The sequence below is a fragment of the Ylistrum balloti genome, unplaced genomic scaffold, assembly GCF_031769215.1.
Source record: "Ylistrum balloti isolate Yb309-2 unplaced genomic scaffold, AGI_CSIRO_Ybal_v1 Utg369986, whole genome shotgun sequence".
NCBI classification, from domain to species: Eukaryota; Metazoa; Mollusca; class Bivalvia; order Pectinida; family Pectinidae; genus Ylistrum; species Ylistrum balloti.
Window position 1 is genome coordinate 387609 of NW_026782071.1, and position 22315 is coordinate 409923.

A 22315-nucleotide genomic window follows, 5' to 3' on the forward strand; every position below is an offset into this window, starting at 1 on the left:
ACTTTCGCTCTCTACGCCCCTGAAACAATCCTCGATACTACAGGGGTTACGCTCAACTTTGCTCTCTGAACCCCTGCAACAAACATGGGAAAATTGAAGGTTCCATTTGCGAAATTTTGTGGACAAGATGAAAAGACTAGTCAAATTAATTCTCTCGTGACTTCAATTATGCCATGAAATGTTCCAGGAGTGTGGAGACCGAAACATCCTCGATACTCCAGGGGTTGCGATCATGGCACAGAGGTAACGCACTCGTCGTTCACTTAGCCGTCCTGGGTTCGATTCCCAGAACGATCGTAAAAAGGTAGGTTGTCAATCGCCTGACCATCTGGGGTTTTCTCGGGTTCTCGGGTTTCTGCCCAAAGGAAGACCCTCGGGCGTTTACATCCGGGCCAGCAAAAGTGATTTGAATAAGTTGTATAAATCGTACTGTTAAATAAAATATATATTATATTATGTCTGTCGTTTATCTAATACTTTGCTAGCGTTACTAAAACACAGGTTACGAGTTTATTTCGTTTTTAACCAGGGGACGTTGTAAACGTGTATTTGTAGGTGAAGGGAAGTAACTCTAGCAAATATTTCTTCGACTTGAGCAATCATGTTTGTTTACAATAAAAGTTATACTGTGCACTGGACGGCTTTTCGTACGACATCCTCTGTAATCTTCTGTATAACGGAGAAGACCATATCCTATCTGAAACTGCTTGTCTGGTCATTTCACACAGAAGTAGTGATTACTTTCCTACGGCGTAGTGAAGATATGGGTGTTCTAAACGGTTATCAGTTTGTCTATTCGTCTCTCTGTCTGTCAGTTCACTTTCTTATCTTAGCACAATATCTTAAGGTTTATTGGGCCTATTGCACTCAAAATTTTGACAAATTCTTGGAAGGCGGTGCTTGTGTGAGAGTGATTTTCGGGTCCTGAAGTCAAATGTTGAGGTCACTGTTACTATAAATATTTCTGCAAAATATTTTCACTTTTTGATGATAGCACGAAGAATGTCTTTATTGCTAGCTCTCAGGGGTCAAATGTCAAGGTCGTTACTATAGATAAGAAGGGAGATATACAGCAAAACATATAACTGAATGTTACCAGCAAATATTTGTACATAAGAAAGCGTTATTGACTGAAATGTAAAGACAAAAATCAATGTAACACCCAGTTTTAAAGTCTGGCACAATGCTAGGCCCTTCCTGGCGTGTGGCAGTGCTCAAGTTTCACCTTGATTTGAATATTTTGAATCGATGACTGATAATAAATCACGTGCTTAGGACAAATGTACACCTTAGAAACTGGAGCATGCAAAAAAAACCCATTATTTTCCAAAGTAAGAGGTGTGATGTTTTCTAATGTATTGGACTGGAATATGATGTCAGATTAATGAACTCGACGAACACAGAATATCGTTTGCTGCATTTCACAAAACAAATTATAAATTTCAATGAAAATGTTAGAACGAAATTGAAATCAGTTTAAATCCGATAGTATTCAAGATCGCGCGAAGATTGATTTACTATTAATAGAGTATCACGTAAATTTATTTAACACGAACAAATTATGAATATCACGTTTATCTGTCCAACATTGACAGAGTGTAGATATCACGTTTATCTGTCCAACATTGACAGAGTGTAGATATCACGTTTATCTGTCCAACATTGACAGAGTGTAGATATCACGTTTATCTGTCCAACATTGACAGAGTGTAGATATCACGTTTATCTGTCCAACATTGACAGAGTGTAGATATCACGTTTATCTGTCCAACATTGACAGAGTGTAGATATCACGTTTATCTGTCCAACATTGACAGAGTGTAGATATCACTTTTATTTAACATTGACAGAGTGTAGATATCACGTTTATCTGTCCAACGTTGACAGAGTGTAGATATCACTTTTATTTAACATTGACAGAGTGTAGATATCACGTTTATTTAACATTGACAGAGTGTAGATATCACGTTTATCTGTCCAACATTGACAGAGTGTAGATATCACGTTTATCTGTCCAACATTGACAGAGTGTAGATATCACGTTTATTTAACATTGACAGAGTGTAGATATCACGTTTATTTATTTAACATTGACAGAGTGTAGATATCACGTTTATTTATTTAACATTGACAGAGTGTAGATATCACGTTTATTTATTGAACATTGACAGAGTGTGAATATTACGTAAGCTTTAATGGAAATTTATCGATCATTGACAGCGTGTGAATATCACATTTATATATACAACATTGACAGATTGTGAATCTCACGTTAATTTTTTCAGCGCTGTAAATATCACGTTAATTTCAATGTAAATGTATTTAAGATTGACAGAGAGTGGGAAATTTATTCAACATTTTGATAATCGTTGTAGTATGAAACCGATTCCTAAATAAACAAATCATTACGGTTTATTTTTGGTGATTCTCTCGTGGTAAGGTCAATGCCAGTGATGACTGTTGATAAGATGCTGAGCACGTGCGACTACGTCATTGCTGTAGTCATTTCCGGTGGTTCCAACGTCGAGATGGGCCCATGTCTGGACATTACCTACTCCGGAGTTGTAGGCAGCGATACCACCTGTAAAATTAAACGGAACCGAAAGTAGAGAAAATAAACGTATGTTCTTTGTTTGCGTTGGATTTCATTATCATATTTTATTCCTTGAATAACAACACTAAGAATGATCTCAAGATACCTAATGTTAGTGTTAATAAAATAACAGTCGAATCGGAGGCCCGGTTGCTCAAATAAACGGCACCATTCATTCACTTTCTTCTGTAAAGATGAATCATTGGTCGTTCATCTTATCCGTAATAACAACCTAAACCCCTTTAAACAGCAAAATATTAGAAACGTATCGACAAGGTGTACTTTTTTGACATTGAAAAGACCTACCTTGAAGTTGTTGTTCTTTGGACCATGTTGGGTGCTTGTGTGCCACTTGGTTAATGTAGGGCACCAAAACCTCACGAACCATTTGGGAAATATGCGCACAACTGTCCCACGCATGCGAGGTGCAGGAATGGTAGCGAATGTCACACTGAACGGACAGATTGGAGAGTGATCGTTAAACACAGGTTATAGTAATTATGAGTATTACACAGAGTGATTGGAGAGTGATCGTTAAACACAGGTTATATTAATCATGAGTATTACACAGACTGATTGAAGAGTAATAAATATATACAGGTAATATTATTCAGAAGTATTACACAGACAGATTGGAAAGTGATCGTTAAACAGAGGTAATATTATTCAGGAGTATTACACAGACAGATTGGAGAGTGATCGTTAAACAGAGGTAATATTATTCAGGAGTATTACACAGACAGAATGGAGAGTGATCGTTAAACACAGGTTGATATTTATATGAGTATTACACAGACAGATTAACGAGATAGTTAAACAAAGGAAACATTACACAGTATTACAGAGTGATTGGAGAGTGATCGTTAAACACAGGTTATATTAATCACGAGTATTACACAGACTGATTGAAGAGTAATAAATATATACAGGTAATATTATTCAGAAGTATTACACAGACAGATTGGAGAGTGATCGTTAAACAGAGGTAATATTATTCAGGAGTATTACACAGACAGATTGGAGAGTGATCGTTAAACAGAGGTAATATTATTCAGGAGTATTACACAGACAGATTGGAGAGTGATCGTTAAACACAGGTTGATATTTATCATGAGTATTACACAGACAGATTAACGAGGGATAGTTAAACAAAGGAAACATTATTCAGGAGTATTACACAGACAGATTGGAGAGTGATCGTTAAACACAGGTTGATATTAATAATGAGTATTACACAGACAGATTGAAGAGTGATCGTTAAACACAGGTTGATATTTATCATGAGTATTACACAGACAGATTGAAGAGTGATCGTTATATACAGGTAATATTATTCTGGAGTATTACAAAAACTGATTAGAGAATGATCTATATACACAGTTTGATATCATGCAAGAATATCACACAGATTGAGGTCGTTATATCAAGGTTATTATTGTACTGTAGAAATAGCCATACTCAGCAAACGAATCAGAGGTAGCAGTACACAGTTTCTCGGTGTGGCCATGGGTGATTTTTTTGCTCATTAGATTACCCCATTATAAAGGTTTTAATTAAAAATGAAAAAAAAAATCCTTGCTAAAATTGGTCCTGTCATGTTAAAGTGGAGAATGTGGGGTTTCATTTTTTCAGGATAATATTTTAACTTTGTGTTGGAGATTACTATTTGGGCAGTCTCGAATCTGTGTCTACGCACCAAAAACTAGCTTTACAGGAAGTGAAATTTTCATAGTGTTTACATGTGGTCATGTTATGAAGAATTTCCGAGTTGGAATTTGCTGAATGTAAGTACTTTGTTACCATGACAGTGTTGTTGATTGTAAGATAGGTGTTTAGAATTAAATCTCTCCTAGAAAGTTGTAGTGTTGGGTTTGAATTAGCAGTGACAATCAAATGTCAGAAATCAGAGGAAATTTTTTTTTTACACAAATTTCATCTCTCTACTGTTAATGTAATTGTTATGCAGTTTATAAATATATATACATGTAATGATGTATTTTTCATAACCAATCTGCTTTACCTGTATATCTCAAACATGACAAATAATTTCAGGAAAAATGCAAATTAACTGTTTACTGCTACCAGAGTGTGATCCTTATATGGAGTTTCAAATGGTATTAGAAATAAGGGTCAAAGGTCGTTATATGAAGGTTGTGATCTTAGTTGAGAAGAATCAACAGCGGATGTTGCTAGACATATTTATGAGAGTGGTCGTTATCTGAACGTTATTGTATTTGAAAATACAGGAAAGATAAATATATAATGGTTGTTACACACAGGTTATTCTTGAGCTTGATTTTGAAGAGTGGACGTTATGAGGAGGTATTTTATCATCATACAGCAATGTTGAAATGCGTCACACTTGAACCTCGTGAACATGTGACTTTAAAAATGCCGAAAAATTAATATTCTATGTACAAGTAGATGGCGTTACTTGAAAAAAGAGCAAATAATTACCTGCAGTATACCGTAGGCATGGTGATGGTCACCCCATCCATTTGTTGACGTCAGCAGACGACCTCCACGTGACTCGCGGCTGGCCAAGGCGGCTATGACCGCGGGCTGAATACCTGTTGTCAGGGAGACAGGTATTAAAGACAGGGACATGATACATTGTTACAGGTATTTACCACAGGGATATGATACATTACTACAGGTATTTACCACAGGGTAATGATACATTGTTACAGGTATTTACCACAGGGACACGATACATTGTTACAGTTATTTACCACAGGGACATGATACATTGTTACAGGTATTTACCACAGGGACATGATACATTGTTACAGGTATTTACCACAGGGACATGATACATTGTTACAGTTATTTACCACAGAGACATGATACATTGTTACAGGTATTTACCACAGGGACATGATGCATTGTTACAGGTATTTACCACAGGGACATGATACATTGTTACAGGTATTTACCACAGGGACATGATACATTGTTACAGGTATTTACCACAGAGACATGATACATTGTTACAGGTATTTACCACAGGGACATGATACATTGTTACAGGTATTTACCACAGGGACATGATACATTGTTACAGGTATTTACCACAGGGACATGATACATTGTTACAGGTATTTACCACAGAGACATGATACATTGTTACAGGTATTTACCACAGGGACATGATACATTGTTACAGGTATTTACCACAGGGACATGATACATTGTTACAGGTATTTACCACAGGGACATGATACATTGTTACAGGTATTTACCACAGGGACATGATGCATTGTTACAGGTATTTACCACAGGGACATGATACATTGTTACAGGTATTTACCACAGGGACATGATACATTGTTACAGGTATTTACCACAGGGACATGATACATTGTTACAGGTATTTACCACAGGGACATGATACATTGTTACAGGTATTTACCACAGGGACATGATACATTGTTACAGGTATTTACCACAGGGTAATGATACATTGTTACAGGTATTTACCACAAGGACATGATACATTGTTACAGGTATTTACCACAGGGACATGATACATTGTTACAGGTATTTACCACAGAGACATGATACATTGTTACAGGTATTTACCACAGGGACATGATACATTGTTACAGGTATTTACCACAGAGACATGATACATTGTTACAGTTATTTACCACAGGGACATGATACATTGTTACAGGTATTTACCACAATATTTGATTTAAATTATTTAGAAAGAAAGTACAAGGTTTTCGTTCATTAGTTCGTATACCTACTCCACGTCATTGTCGTCCCCGTCAGGTGATGTACTTACAGTGAGATGCTCCCGCCCCTGTCAGATGATGTACTTACAGTAAGATGCTCCCGCCCTTGTCGGTTGCTGTACTTATAGTAAGATGCTCCCGCCCCTGTCAGGTGATGTACTTACAGTAAGATGCTCCCGCCCCCGTCAGGTGATGTACTTACAGTAAAACACTGTCGCCCCTGTTAGGTGATGTACTTACAGTAAGATGCTCCCGTGTCTGTCAGGTGATGTACTTACAGTGAGATGCTCCCGCCCCTGTCAGATGATGTACTTACAGTAAGATGCTCCCGCCCTTGTCAGTTGCTGTACTTATAGTAAGATGCTCCCGCCCCTGTCAGGTGATGTACTTACAGTAAGATGTTCCCGCCCGTACCAGGTGATGTACTTACAGAAAGATGCTCCCGCCTCTACCATTGATGTACTTACAGAAAGATGCTCCCGCCCCTACCATGTGATGTACTTACAGTGAGATGCTCCCGCCCCTGTCAGGTGATGTACTTACAGTAAGATGCTCCCGCGCCTGTCAGGTGATGAACTTACAGTAAGTCACTGTCGCCCCTGTCAGGTGATGTACTTACAGTAAGATGCTCCCGTTCCTGTCAGGTGATGTACTTACAGTAAGATGCTCCCGCCCCTGTCAGGTGATGTACTTACAGTAAGTTACTGTCGCCCCCGTCAGGTGATGTACTTACAGTAAGTCACTGTCGTCCCCGTCAGGTGATGTACTTACAGTAAGATGCTCCCGCCCCTGTCAGGTGATGTACTTACAGTAAGTCACTGTCGTCCCCGTCAGGTGATGTACTTACAGTAAGATGCTCCCGCCCCTGTCAGGTGATGTACTTACAGTAAGTCACTGTCGTCCCCGTCAGGTGATGTACTTACAGTAAGATGCTCCCGCCACTGTCAGGTGATGTACTTACAGTAAAACACTGTCGCCCCTGTCAGGTGATGTACTTACAGTAAGTCACTGTCGCCCCCGTCAGGTGATGTACTTACAGTATGATGCTCCCGCCTCTGTCAGGTGATGTACTTACAGTAAGATGCTCCCGCCCTTGTCAGTTGATGTACTTACAGTAAGATGCTCCCGCCCTTGTCAGGTGATGTACTTACAGTAAGATGCTCCCGCCCCTGTCAGGTGATGTACTTACAGTAAGATTTTCCTGCCCCTACCAGGTGATATACTTACAGTAAGATGCTCCCGTCCCCGTCAGGTGATGTACTTACAGTAAGATGCTCCCGCGCCTGTCAGGTGATGTACTTACAGTAAGTCACTGTCGCCCCCGTCAGGTGATGTACTTACAGTCAGATGCTCCCGTGTCTGTCAGGTGATGTACTTACAGTGACATGCTCCCGCCCCTGTCAGATGATGTACTTACAGTAAGATGCCCCCGCCCCTACCAGGTGATGTACTTACAGAAAGATGCTCCCGCCCCTACCATTGATGTACTTACAGAAAGATGCTCCCGCCCCTACCAGGTGATGTACTTACAGTAAGATGCTCCCGCCCCTGTCAGGTGATGTACTTACAGTAAGATGCTCCCGCTCCTCTCAGATGATGTACTTACAGTAAGATGCTCCCGCCCCTGTCAGATGATGTACTTACAGTAAGATGCTCCCACCTTTTTCGGGAGATGTACTTACAGTAAGATGCTCCCACCTTTTTCTGGAGATGTACTTACAGTAAGATGCTCCCGCCCCTACCAGGTGATGTACTTACAGAAAGATGCTCCCGCCCCTACCAGGTGATGTACTTACAGTAAGATGCTCCCGCCCCTGTCAGGTGATGTACTTACAGAAAGATGCTCCCGCCCCTACCAGGTGATGTACTTACAGTAAGATGCTCCCGCCCCTGTCAGGTGATGTACTTACAGTAAGATGCTCCCGTCTCTGTCAGGTGATGTACTTACAGTAAGATGCTCCCGTCTATGTCAGGTGATGCACTTACAGTAAGATGCTCCCGCCCCTACCAGGTGATGCACTTACAGTAAGATGCTCCCGCTCCTGTCAGGTGATATACTTACAGTAAGATGCTCCCCCCCTGTCAGATGATGTACTTACAGTAAGATGCTCCCACCTTTTTCGGGAGATGTACTTACAGTAAGATGCTCCCGCCCCGTCAGGTGATGTACTTACAGTAAGTCATTGTCGTCCCCGTCAGGTGATGTACTTAAGTAAAACACTGTCGCCCCTGTTAGGTGATGTACTTACAGTAAGATGCTCCCGTGTCTGTCAGGTGATGTACTTACAGTGAGATGCTCCCGCCCCTGTCAGGTGATGTACTTACAGTAAGATGCTCCCGTCGCCGTCAGGTGATGTACAGTATGATGCTCCCATCCCCGTCAGGTGATGTACTTACAGTAAGATGCTCCCGCCATAGTAAGATGCTCCCGTCCCCGTCAGGTGATGTACTTACAGCAAGATGCTCCCGCCCCTGCCAGGTGATGTACTTACAGTAAAGATGCTCCCGTCCCCGTCAGGTGATGTACAGTAAGATGCTTCCGTCTTTGTCAGGTGATGTACTTACAGTAAGATGCTCCCGCCCCTACCAGGTGATGTACTTACAGTAAGATGCTCCCGCCCCTACCAGGTGATGTACTTACAGTAAGATGCTCCCGCCCCTGTCAGGTGATGTACTTACAGTAAGATGCTCCCGCTCCTGTCAGGTGATGTACTTACAGTAAGATGCTCCCATCCCCGTCAGGTGATGTACTTACAGTAAGATGCTCCCGCCCCTGTCAGGTGATGTACTTACAGTAAGATGCTCCCGCTCCTGTCAGGTGATCTACTTACAGTAAGATGCTCCCGCGCCTGTCAGGTGATGTACTTACAGTAAGTCACTGTCGCCCCCGTCAGGTGATGTACTTACAGTAAGATGCTCCCGTCCCCGTCAGGTGATGTACTTACAGTAAGATGCCCCCGCCCCTGTCAGGTGATGTACTTATAGTAAGATGCTCCCGCCCCTACCAGGTGATCTACTTACTGTAAGATGTTCCCGTCCCAGTCAGGTGATGTACTTACAGTAAGATGCTCCCGCCCCTGTCAGGTGATGTACTTACAGTAAGATGCTCCCGCCCCTGTCAGGTGATGTACTTATAGTAAGATGCTCCCGTCTCTGTCAGGAGATGTACTTACAGTAAGATGCTCCCGCCCCTATTAGGTGACGTACTTACAGTAAGATGCTCCCGTCCCTGTCAGGTGATGTACTTACAGTAAGTCACTGTCGCCCCCGTCAGGTGATATACTTACAGTAAGATGCTCCCGTCTCTGTCAGGTGATGTACTTACAGTAAGTCACTGTCGCCCCTGTCAGGTGATGTACTTACAGTAAGATGCTCCCGTTCCTGTCAGGTGATGTACTTACAGTAAGATGCTCCCGCGCCTGTCAGGTGATGTACTTACAGTAAGTCACTGTCGTCCCCGTCTGGTGATGTACTTACAAAAAGTCACTTTCGCCCCCGTCAGGTGATGTACTTACAGTAAGATGCTCCCGCCTGGTTGTAACATGATTTCTTATTGTTGAGATCGGCGTAATCATAATCCACATCATGGTTGGACGCAGCGACACCTGTGGGTAGGAATAAAGATTTATTCGATTTTTTAAAATGTCGTTAAAATCTTTTATTGAATACCATGTTGTAATATATTTATTTGATGAACACTATATCATCCTTTTTAATCCAACTGTTGAAAATTTATTTAGAGTATTAGAAGTTATTTGCAGTCTATTTGAAATTCAAACAATGGGAGGTAATTCATAAATAGAATTACTACTATACTAATACTTCCCTCCATTGTGTTTTCCAGTTGGATGTAGATGTCTGACGTCACCATGGCACGTGTACGATGCTGGAATATCAAGTATTGCAGCATGAAATTTAAATAACTTAATCTGTTATGACGGCACTATTTGTAAGTTTACTCGTATCAATGTATGACAAGAAAACATACCAAACCAAAGATATTAATTAAAATAAAATCTTGGCCTCAAAGTGTCCTGTGTAACTCATCGAAAGTCCATTTAATATAAAGTGAGTAAAATGATGACATAATGAATAGAAAATAAACTGAAATGTACCTGCCCATGCACCATTGCTGATGGCAAGAAGCGTGATTACTACCAGCAGGTTCATTGTTAGACTCGGGACAATCACGGGATAGTCAGGTGTGAAATGCCTAAAAGACTCTCCAGGGTCATTTATATGGTCGAGGTCTGTTATCTGTAGATAAATATAAAATCGTGCTGACCAAGGACGTTTATGGAATAACTATCACTGTTGATCACGTGTTCCTTTATGTCCAGTTTGTAGCTTTTTAAACGATGAATGTGAAATATCTTTGGTGGAAGGTGCCCTCTCCTCCCCACTACCCTTCCACTCACTTAAAAAAAATAATACTTTAGTGTGTGCAGCTTTTTGTTGTAGAACTTAGAACTTTAATATCCACTTGTCTCTCGCGTGCATGTAGTGGCACGTGTGAACCGTCCAAGGACTTTCCCATCCCCTCGTTTTCATAACAATGATAAATATATTAACCCGAACTCTTTCTTTGTATAGGATATTCCAATACATAACCTCGAGAGGTGAATGGTTTTGTGTTCCTAACTGACGATACGAAAGGACGGATGGATGCAGAGAGCAATTCTGATGTAACCTTTCATGGTTTACCTCCCTTAGAACCAAAAATCGTGATGACGCCAGGGTTACCTGGGATATTACTGACAAGCACCATGTTATCAAACGGTATCAGGACACATCCTTAAGTCTTTGTCATGAAAATCTCTTTTGTTACATAAAAAGATCACCTTTTTATTAGATCCGCTGGAAGAATCAATAAAACAATTCACAAAATCGCTGTTTGTGAAGCAAAGAAACCAAGATGGAGTGGTGAATCTGGAATTAACAATGAGAGCGGAGGCTGGGGACCAATTTTTGTTTGTTTTATAATTTCTCTGAATAAGTTAATCTCATATTTCACTTAAAACACGGATGATAACTAATTTGACTGGGGATAATTAAAAGCGGCTCCTGAAAATGTATCTATTATTTGCTTGGTTTGGCTAAAAGCTGTTAGTCGACATATACGGCGTGTGAATCAATCGAGTTGTCTCCCTTCACTTTATAAATAACAACTTTGTGCCGGACGTTGAGATGTAGACTAAACCTACTGGAAATCAAAATATAACTCAGTGTAATATAGTTTTTGATGCAATCCCTACTCCGTTTTTGTATAGGTAAGGGACTTTTGTCAACGCTACCTGATTTCAATACAAGTCTTTGTTCAATGCTAAAATACTGAGAACTCGTCTTATACCGGGAAGATGTAAAACTTTGTCATGTGTTCTGTTCTTTGAAAAATAAACCCGTTTCAAGAACAGACAGAAATGCTATATGTTTGTCATATCATTTGTCTGGTAATTTTTGTCAATATAGTTTGATACTTTTGAATTTCCATGGAATGTAAATTTTAATGTGAGATGAAAAAATATGTTGTTTATATTGCCTAACAGACTCTCCAAGGTCATTTATATGGTCGAGGTCTGTTATCTGTAGATAAATATAAAATCGTGCTGACCAAGGACGTTTATGGAATAGCTATCACTGTTGATCACGTGTTCCTTTATGTCCAGTTTGTAGCTTTTTAAACGATGAATGTGAAATATTTTTGGTGGAAGGTGCCCTCTCCTCCCCACTCCCCTTCCACTCACTTAAAAAGTAATAGTACTCTGGTGTGTGGAGCTTTTTGTTGTAGAACTTAGAACTTTAATATCCACTTGTCTCTCGCGTGCATGTAGTGGCACGTGTGAACCGTCCAAGGACTTTCCCATCCCCTCGTTTTCATTACAATGACAAATATATTAACCCGAACTATTTCTTTGTATCGGATATTCCAATACATAACCTCGAGGCGTGAATGGTTTCGTGTTCCTAATCGAAGATACGAAAGGACGAAAGGACGGATGGATGCAGAGAGCAAATCTGATCGTGTCGTGAATGATGCCCAGACTGCCTGGTTCTATTAATACCTGTCAGTGTACGCCGTGTAAATCACGCGAGTTGCCTCCCATTACTTGTAATATAATTATAATTATTTTGTGAACGACGTTGAGTTGTAAACTAAAACTCAGTCTAATTCATTTTTTTTTGCAATCTCACCTTCGTTTTCGTAAAGGAAAAGGATTGTTGTTAATGCTACCGGATTATACGACAGGAATAACGTCTTTTGCTAAAATACTGGCAACTGGACTGATAACAGGAAAATGCCAAACTTTGACATGTGTTTATATATATGTATATATATAATTCTTAGAAAAGAATTCCATCACAGGAAACAAGTACATAGAGAAATTTGTTCAGTTTTTAATTTCAATGGTCTGTTCTCTTATTTTATGAATTCAGTTTTATACTTTAATGAGTAAAAAAGAATTTTTGTTTATACCAAATCTGTACATTTTCTGTCATGTTTATAAAAGGAGCCTTCTTTAAAAGCGAGCTAAATGACAGGCAATGGCTAAAACATATATGGAGTTAATCTTGTTTCACAGATTATCGCCCTATCAACAGCCAGGATCATTTTGAAATACCTGATCACTGCTTCAGTGAATACTATGCGGAAGGTCCGTCGCATTCTTTCCAAAGAAATATGAATAAAACGTCTTGTCGGCTACATAACCAAGACTGCACATGGTGGTCTTAGTTTCGTGGGAAACATAGACCACCACGGGTGTAAATCTGTAGAAAAACGTGATACACTATTGAGTGAATTTCTGTACCCGGTTACATTATCTATGTAATTATGCATAAGTAAATTATCATTGTTTACAGAAAATGCTGTATTTTTTCTTAGTACACGCCTTGTGTCATGTTTACTTTATGTGTGTGATCTCTTGTTACACACGAAAGTGTGTCAGAGTAATTGAATAAAACCTTGAAAAACTTAGTAAGGGTCGAACCACACTTGCTTGTCAAAACAGTCATGAAATTTATGGATCGGATAAACTAGAAAGAAAAGCTATGTAAAGAGATACTATGTAATATTTTAGAAATACATGTAGTAAGGCACAGTTCAAGATACTATAAAATCTTGTATTTCCACGGGGTTCAATTTACGTAGTTTATTGAAAATTCTCTGCTTCGTGGTCTTTTGATTTCGTGGCTAAAACTAGGCCCATAATGTTCCTTAAGTAATTTGAACAGTTCGAGGACATAATGAATTTGTGGACTTAGTGAACCAATGAATCATGACCGCCTCCCCCTCTGAATCCGAGGCATCGTGATTTTTTCCTTATCTTTAATACCACACTGTAATTAACGATCTGATTGGTTTAAATGCGTTGATTACGTCATGTCCCTATACCACCTTTTCTTACACATTCTAACAAAACCCATTTTGTTTATACGAGGTTTAGTCCTTACTGATATCAGTCAAGTTTCCACCTTTTGTCCTTCCCTGTGAAGTAAGCCTGCTGTCAATCTTCGTCCCTTCAGTCGAACAGTGGTAGTCAACATTAATCTCGTATGGTTGACGTCAATTCTTTGTAGTTCAGATGTATGTTATATCCCTTCGTTTCACGTACTCGATAGAAACACGTTCAACGTATCGAAGTATGTAAGAGAGCATTGTTTGGTGTACGGGGGAGTGATGTTAGAGTTAATTCTATATTTCAAATATACATTATTTTTAAGAGGCATCCATCATGACATTTTGAAAATTTAAAGCATGTTTCAGATATTTAACTCCATGTATTGACAGATATCAAGTATGTCTGAGATATACCCCACATATTGAAACATATTGACATATATGGAAAATACATGGACAGTGTCTTAAAATATAATATGTATTTTGGTGAGGACGAAGAAAGACAAAAGTAACGAACCTCTCACGAGCAAGTTTTGTCTTTCTGTCCCGAGCCAAAATACAGCTTATATTTTAAGACAATTGCAATGTATTCTATTTATCTTGCAACATTGACTGAAAATCAGACTATAGAACATTAAACAGTTTTGTTTTTCAATCTGTGTTTACCTGACATAGACGTTACATTGAATTTTGCCTGATGATGGACGCTTAAATAATCGCGGAGACGTAGCTCCAAACTTCATCGGATATAACAGCGATTTTATGAATTCTCATCAATCGACTTGTTCATTAAAACAAGTAATAATTGCTTATTCCAACAACTATATATATATATCGAAACGTAATATTCAAGAAAATTCGGAGAGTAATTCCGTCGAATTACCGCACGTGCTAAAATACAGCTGTTTTCAGTCACTGCCGAAAACAACAAAAATATATGTGGCAGGCGTCTTTCGATAATGGAGGTGCCAGTCGCAGGGTATGTCTACTTTTTCTGAGATATACTTTACATTGACAGATGTGTAATATGATTTAGAGTTTCTCAAATCGTTAAAAGCTGTTCATAGCAGGTGATATAAAATGTGTTTGACAGATATTGACCAAATTTTGAGAGGTACCCCACGTCGTTGATGATTGTCCACAGTACATGCCAATTTTTTGCAGGGGATTCCCCTCTTCTGTACACTATTTGCCTGTCTATCACCTGTTAAGTTATTCCCAGACCTGCAGAGCTTCAATTCCACGGCTAACTATTATGTGTGAAAGGGTCACTCCAGTCAGGTAACAGTGAGCAAACACTTACCCGCAACCGTCATATCATGTAACGTGTTTGTCTAGCGCACACATATTTGATTTCAGCGTTGCATAGCTCCATTACGTTGAAATAACTTCCTGTTTCACTGATCACACAAAATCCACTGATATCTAATTAAACTACAATGAAAGTTTTTAGTTCCATTTCAATGAATTTCTAAGATTAGTTTATATTTTGAAGTCTGCTATTTATCAGTAATAGTTTTAAGGCATATGGTTTTTAAAAGACTTCACCAATATACATTTTATGTCGTGACTTTTGTACATTGACTTTCCCAAAGATTACTATTTTTTCTCTGTCGATAACGCTATACCAGACAATACCCTACTGTAGATACTATAGTTAATTATTTGACTGAGAATGGCCAAATTGATTCTCTTTGCGTCTATTTTTGGACGACTTTTCAAAAACGACAAGAAAATCCCATTTGTTTGGTTTGTCATTCTACTATGTTCTCTTTAAATTTGATGTGATTTGTGGACATTTCCTGTATATGACTTAAATTAAGAGATATTGAGAACAATAAATAAATACAGACTGCGAATATCCCGAGTCGACACCGTCCCGAGTCCGTATCAATGACACTATTTTTATTTAAAACTTCGCCGGGTACTTGGGCCTGATTAATGTTTACTAGATGTTATCACACATTTTCAGACATAAGGTTTAGGTGCTGTTTCGTAGATATTCGGGTTTCGATGACAGAAGAAACACATGAGTCGCTTTATTAAAAACAGAAATTGTCTTCATTGGTCTTGTAGGTTTGTACAAATAAATGACACACTTTTTGAAGTCCAAAAATGATTTTCCCCCAACATCAAAGATTTGACGAACTGCTTTGAAGTTTTCTTTCATATGTCCATCAATTTTCATGTCTTAATCGAATTCCTTTTTTCTTTAAACGAAAAGTTTTGTTCCACCTAACAGTGTGTTACATGCTATATGCCATTCCCATTTGGTCGCTTGCTAGAATTGAAAGAAGCCGTTTTAAGAAAAATGAAATAATACTTGACGAACGTCATAAATCAACCGAAAGAAAAAAATAATTTAATAATCTGTTGATCACACAACAACAACTAAAAACGCTGACTGAAAATGTAATAAAAACTTGACATTTTTAACTCTATTTTTTTCAATATAGAAATCATGTATCGACGTCAAAGTTGAAACCATATGAACTTACATATGCAATGCAATTAATTTGCAGTAAAGAAGTTGCTATGTAGAACAATTGGTGTACAGCCAATATTGATACGATCTATCATGTGTCAAGAATATGAACGGGCGTGCATTGACGACTCCGAAACAGGGACTTTATCAAGGTAACGCTGTAAAATGGCTTTTATCAAAAACAAAATAAAAAAACAGAAACAAAAAATGAAAAAAAATCCCCCCTCCCCCCCACCCCCCAAAAAACCCCAACAAAATATACCAACAATATGTCAACAAAATTATGATCGAAACTGAAATTCACCAAAACCTTAGTAAAATATGAACAAAAGAAAGATTCGCACTTTTGAAAAAGTACAAGGATAGTATGGCCAGGTGTTCTAAAAGAGTAAGTGTCTTCTGCTTCATAACGAACACCGCAATGTAAAATATTTGTCAATCCAAGTAAGAAATGTCACGTTCCCAAAAAAGAACAAGGTTATTTAACAATAGAACCAACTGGCAAAAGCTAACGAGGATCAAACGCGTCCAGCTTCATATCGCACAAAGAAAAAGAATATTTTAAAATCACAGCAGTAAGACTTCTCTTATTGTACTCATCCCGCATCTCTCGATCCCCTGTATTGTGAGTTTATCTGTCAGTTGTCGAAATTTTGCAAGAAAATCGTGACATTGGAAGCAGGTCCTTAAATATCAAATCAACTGTGTAATGAAACACTATAGGTTTGAGATGTGGGACCATTGTTATCTAGCAATAGAAAAATACTCATAACAGAGAAATTGAAATCATCGCATTTATCTTACAGCGTGGTAGGAAGCTGACCTGTAAATGTTTGCTCTTAAAATAAAATACAATATGAATGTTCTTATCGTGTTAAAAAACTGATATTTTCTGTTTTTCGATAGAGCTACAATTGTTTTATTATTCTGTAAAACACTCCCCTAGATCAAAGGCCTTGTTGACATTTGTTCCAGGTGGGTTTGTGTACACAATGATAGGCATATCGGCACCAGGCTGCGACTGCTTATGTAAACAAAGTAAACATAAACAGGCCATTTTATTGGTTTAAATCTTATGTATAACAATATACTGCTTATATGATAAAAAGGTAAAAAGGAGGGGTGCCATTTTGGGCCTTCTGGTTTCCGTAGTTGTGTTGATGACGCAGTGACGGTGGAGAACTGGTCAGATTGTGACTTCCTAAAGGAATATCCCAACACCACCATTCCCCTTACTAAAGCAGTAAACAAAAATACAATCCCGTAAGTAATAGACAAAGGTCATTTATAATCCTGTGAAACCTGGTGCTAAATTGATTTTTTCCATTTTAATATCATCCATATTTGCAAAAATATTTCAAATAAATTCACTGCACGTGATAAACGTATTGTTTATAGATGCATTCAGACAAAAAACGGTGCTCAAGTGTGACTTAATTAGTAATTAGGGCACTTAGTTACCGTGACCTACTTTTCAACAATAACATATTTTTTTGTCATTTTTTCTAATGAAGGTTTTGAAATATATCATCAAATGACATTCAAGAGAAAAAAAATAAAAAAAATATCTTAGTTTGATAATTATTGCAATAATTATGAATTTGATCCCCCACTCGTCCCCCCTATAACAACTGAACAACCTTGAGCTGACCTTAGATTAATATCATATCATTACCGCCTGACCTCAAGGTTTTAATAGACAAAAAATAAAAAGTATTCGTCATGGCCACCAGAAGGCCAAAAATGGCACTCCTTTAAATTCTGAAACTCGTTTCGTTGAATAATCTACTGCTTTAGAAAAAAAAAACCCATTTCCAATGAAATTTTCGTTTCTCAATTAATTTGACTCTTTACAATGAAATATTGAAAATGTTACTTTCTTTCATCGGTAGATAACTTTTCATTTATAGGCTTAAAATAAAGAACACAATAAATTTGAGGTAGCTAATAGGTAAAATGGAGGGCAAAATTAATTTAATTCAGGAAGTAGGTAGGCTTTTTATGTGACATGAATTTATACTTTTTAAATGCGTGTCTTGTTTCGTAAGTTGAAAGAAATGTTATTGAATACAATATCAACTTATCAATATTCAATTACAACAGTATTCACGGTACGTATCCAGACCAAAATAAACGTGTATAGTCTTTGTGTCTCTGGAAGTTTGACGTATTTAATTTCTAATGTTTATTGCTTGCTTCTTTAGTATCTATTTTATACATAACATTCAGTATCACAGTACTTACACTGGTAAATATGGAGCGCACTAAAATAAATTAAATAATATATAGTTTTGTTACATTTTAGTTACATTCTGTCAACGTAACCGTTCGATGTTTCCAAATGCTAAGAGATACAATGAAGAATTAGCTATCTAACGGTAGATACGATAAAAAGTCATGGGGAAAATGTGGAAATCTACAGAAAGAATTGTACAATAATCAACGGAAAAAACTACTTCTCACGCACGGATGATAGAATCTTTAAGGAGCGGAAGTTTTACCGAAATTCAGTGTCCCGTAATTAAAGAATATGATCGTCATTGTGGCAATAGACAACGATTGCTGTTAACATTTTTTTTTTACAAATGATTTTTCCTTCGACCATATCAACCTTCATGATATTTTGATGTTCTTCCTTATTTCAAAAACTTAAATAAACGTTCCGAGAATTAACAAGGATGGAAAGATTGACAGGACAGGACAGGTCGACAGGATAAAGATAGTTTGTATGTATAAGTTCAAAGATTTGTTTCTCACAAATCTGTTGGTAAGTGATGTGGGAGGGGTGTATGTTTTTGCGTTCCCTTTCAGACAATGATATGACGTCATGGATCCAACCACGACATTGATGTGAAACACTGGAACAAAAAAAAAAAAAAAAACTAAATAAAATAGTACCTAATGAAGCCAGCAAGGTAAGAGAAAAATATCATTTATCTTCTAGATTGTTACATTGATCTGAAACCGGGGGAAAGATTGTATTGACCTTCACCCAGAACGGTTATAATTTGAACCGTGGAAAACATCAAACCCCGCAGTATTTTGTTCCTATATTGTAGACATTCAAAACTCATTTGAAATCTACGAGAAGTTAAGATATTAATGATGGATGGGTAGATACAATTTCCTAATTTTTCAAACAAAGATGGTTTTGTTAATTTTTTTATAAAAGATACACGAGAACTACGTATAGTTAGAGTATAATAAGTATGTTGACTCTTCTTGACTACTGTCAGTGATAAAATGTAGAACTTTATGATGGAGAATATAAAATTGAATCACATCTAGGGGAATCCCCTACTCATCCTACTGTTATCGACCGGATGAGATTAACAATGGATATAGAGATTCTTTATGATAAAGTGGTCTAAGTATCACACTCGTGAGATATGTAAGAGCGGAAACGACCCCAACCGATTTCAAATTCACCTTTCCCTGATTTATCATAATAAACATGGTTGAAGGAGGATATATTCATATGTCATGTTTTTAAATGTAGTACGTTAATTAAGATAATAATCTAATTGTTTTTCGTTGCAGTACATTGACATACCACATTGTGATTGTTTAATAGCTTTTACGTATTAATAGTCCGGTTTAATTTATAAATCTTGTGAATAATTTTCGTCGTTAATTTCTGTGTTTTTATTTTAGATCAACATCAGATCAAACAGGACAAGGTTTGTTTAAATATCGCGTAATTCAAATATTAGCACAGGTGATAGAGTGCCTATACGAAGTAATAGATCTCGTTAATCATATATTTACTTAGGTTCAAAGATATCTCTTCCAAAATTAGTTTTCCATATTGACTTTGCAATATTTGCTTATGTAGACTGCTGACTATCAAAAAAGCCACACGTAGTGTGGAGAGATACTGGTAAATGAAGACTAGAGATGCTAACCGGGATGTGACTTGGTATTATTTCCTTATAAGATGAGAAGTTTGATAGATGCTAGAGTATATGTATCTATGATTTTGTTTTACTACCCCACTTCCCATTTTGAATACATTACATGATTTGATCTAGATGTACATGACAGATGTTTTGCGATGAAACATTAAACGCAAACCATTCAGGAACACCTGGTCTTAATAGTTATTCATGCTCTCTGTATAAATTTAAATGTATTCTGATTTAGTTCATATGTAGGTGTTAATGTTTTGGTAGAGTATGGCACTACATTATTTTGTTTCATATTTGTTAAGAAATGTAATTATTAAATGTTCGCATCAAAACTGGTGTAAGCTTGAATATAGATAAATTAGAGGATTTAAAACGTTGATATCATAGCAATTCATAAAACCAATAAGCTGATATTCTGAATGTATCTAAAAACAATAAACAAACATGTCAACAAAATCATAATCCAAACTCAAATTCGATAACACTAGGGCAAACTATGAACAAATTTACTCTCCTGAAAAAGTACAGGATAATAAAACCAGGTGTTCCGGAAGAGTAAGCGTCTTCTGCTTCAACGACGACATCCACCATGTAAATGTTTGTCAATTCAACTCGGTTATGTCACGTTCTCAAATGAAAACAAAGTATACAACAACGGGACCAACAGACAAACTAACGAGCATCACACACGTCCAGTTTCATATCGCACAAATCAATAGAATATTTTTCAACGAGATCACCAATGACGACCGTTAAACTTCCCCATAATTTTCAACCTGCATCTTTTGGAACCATGTGTTTCGAGTGTGTTCGTCAGTTGATGACTCCTTGCATGTTGTGATAATGGGAACATGTCCAAAAATATGAAAAATAATTGCGACATGCGAACGCCATATATTTGGGACACATGAATGTTACTATCCAGAAAAGGAAAATTTACAATATGGAAATTGAAATCATCACGCTTATCACATAGATCAATGGAAAGCTGTCAATGTTCGTTTCGTTGTAAGAAAAGAGAAAGGTGGCTGATGTTGTAGAGTCTGTCGTGTCTTTGATTTTCAATTCTGGTCACGATGGTCATGGTCAATAATTTCTTGATATTTAAAAACTAGACGTCATCAAGTCAGCCAACAGAGGCACACAGTTAGTTTCCATATGTATTTTTCTTCTTTGATTTAGATGTATTTTTAACAAAATACGCTTCAGTATAGTTTACAACCATATCTTTGTCCCATAGTTCACATTTCTTGGAAAAAAATTATCTCAATACAAAAGAATGAAGGTGTTCTTTCAGTATGGAATGGGGTACTGTGGTGTGCAGAGTGGAGAAATCAAATGTTCTTATAGAAGAAATGTTTTTATAACAGGAGGTTGAAGATCGGTTAAAAAACTTTGTAATCCACATAATATTGATTCCTCTTCTTGAGTAAATAGTATCAGAAGAGGACAATAGCCCAGATTTGTGCTAAGAATGGTGGTCAGCAGGAAGTGGGGAAGAATTGGAGGACAGTTACAGGACTAGGTGAAAAAAAGGTAGACATATCCGTCACTCGGAATTTTATACATGGTATCGTCACAGTCATAAACTTCACTTCATCGTCAACATATATCATGTAAATATTGCTCAATCCAATTAAGAAATGTTAAGCTTCCAAATAAAGAACAAGAATAACACCACGAAATATCCAGGAATACTAATGGGTATCAACCAAATGCAACTCCATACATGTTGACAAAAAATAACTTTAATCTGGTGACAGCTAAGTCAAACCTCATATTTGGGGTGACAGCCGAATCTAACTTCAATTTTGTGACAGAAAAATCAAACCTCTATTTGGTGACAAACGAATAAAACTTCAAATCTTGTGACAAACAAATCTCACTAATATCTGGTAGTAAACAATTCTGAGTTTACATCTGGTGACAGACGAATCTGACTTTATATCTGGTGTCCGACGAATCTGACTTTATATCTGGTGTCCGACAAATCTGACTTTATATCTGGTGTCCGACAAATCTGACTTTATATCTGGTGACAGACGAATCTGACTTTATATCTGGTGACAGACGAATCTGAGTTTATATCTGGTGTCCGACAAATCTGACTTTATATCTGGTGTCCGACAAATCTGACTTTATATCTGGTGACCGACAAATCTGACTTTATATCTGGTGACCGACAAATCT

The 22315-nt window shown here is 37.6% G+C and overlaps 1 protein-coding gene across 1 annotated transcript; it reads right to left on the minus strand.

Annotated features, from left to right (window-relative positions):
• Window positions 1–2441: 2441 nt before the first annotated feature.
• On the minus strand, window positions 2442–10503 carry LOC132547876 (glycine, glutamate and proline-rich protein-like). The gene is made up of 6 exons (XM_060211682.1): window positions 10449–10503; window positions 10156–10219; window positions 9849–9934; window positions 5051–5163; window positions 2900–3044; window positions 2442–2581 (listed from the first exon to the last, which is right to left on the minus strand). The coding sequence occupies exons 1-6, from the start codon at window positions 10501–10503 to the stop codon at window positions 2442–2444; spliced, it is 603 nt and encodes a 200-aa protein (XP_060067665.1).
• Between the last annotated feature and the right edge of the window lie 11812 nt (window positions 10504–22315).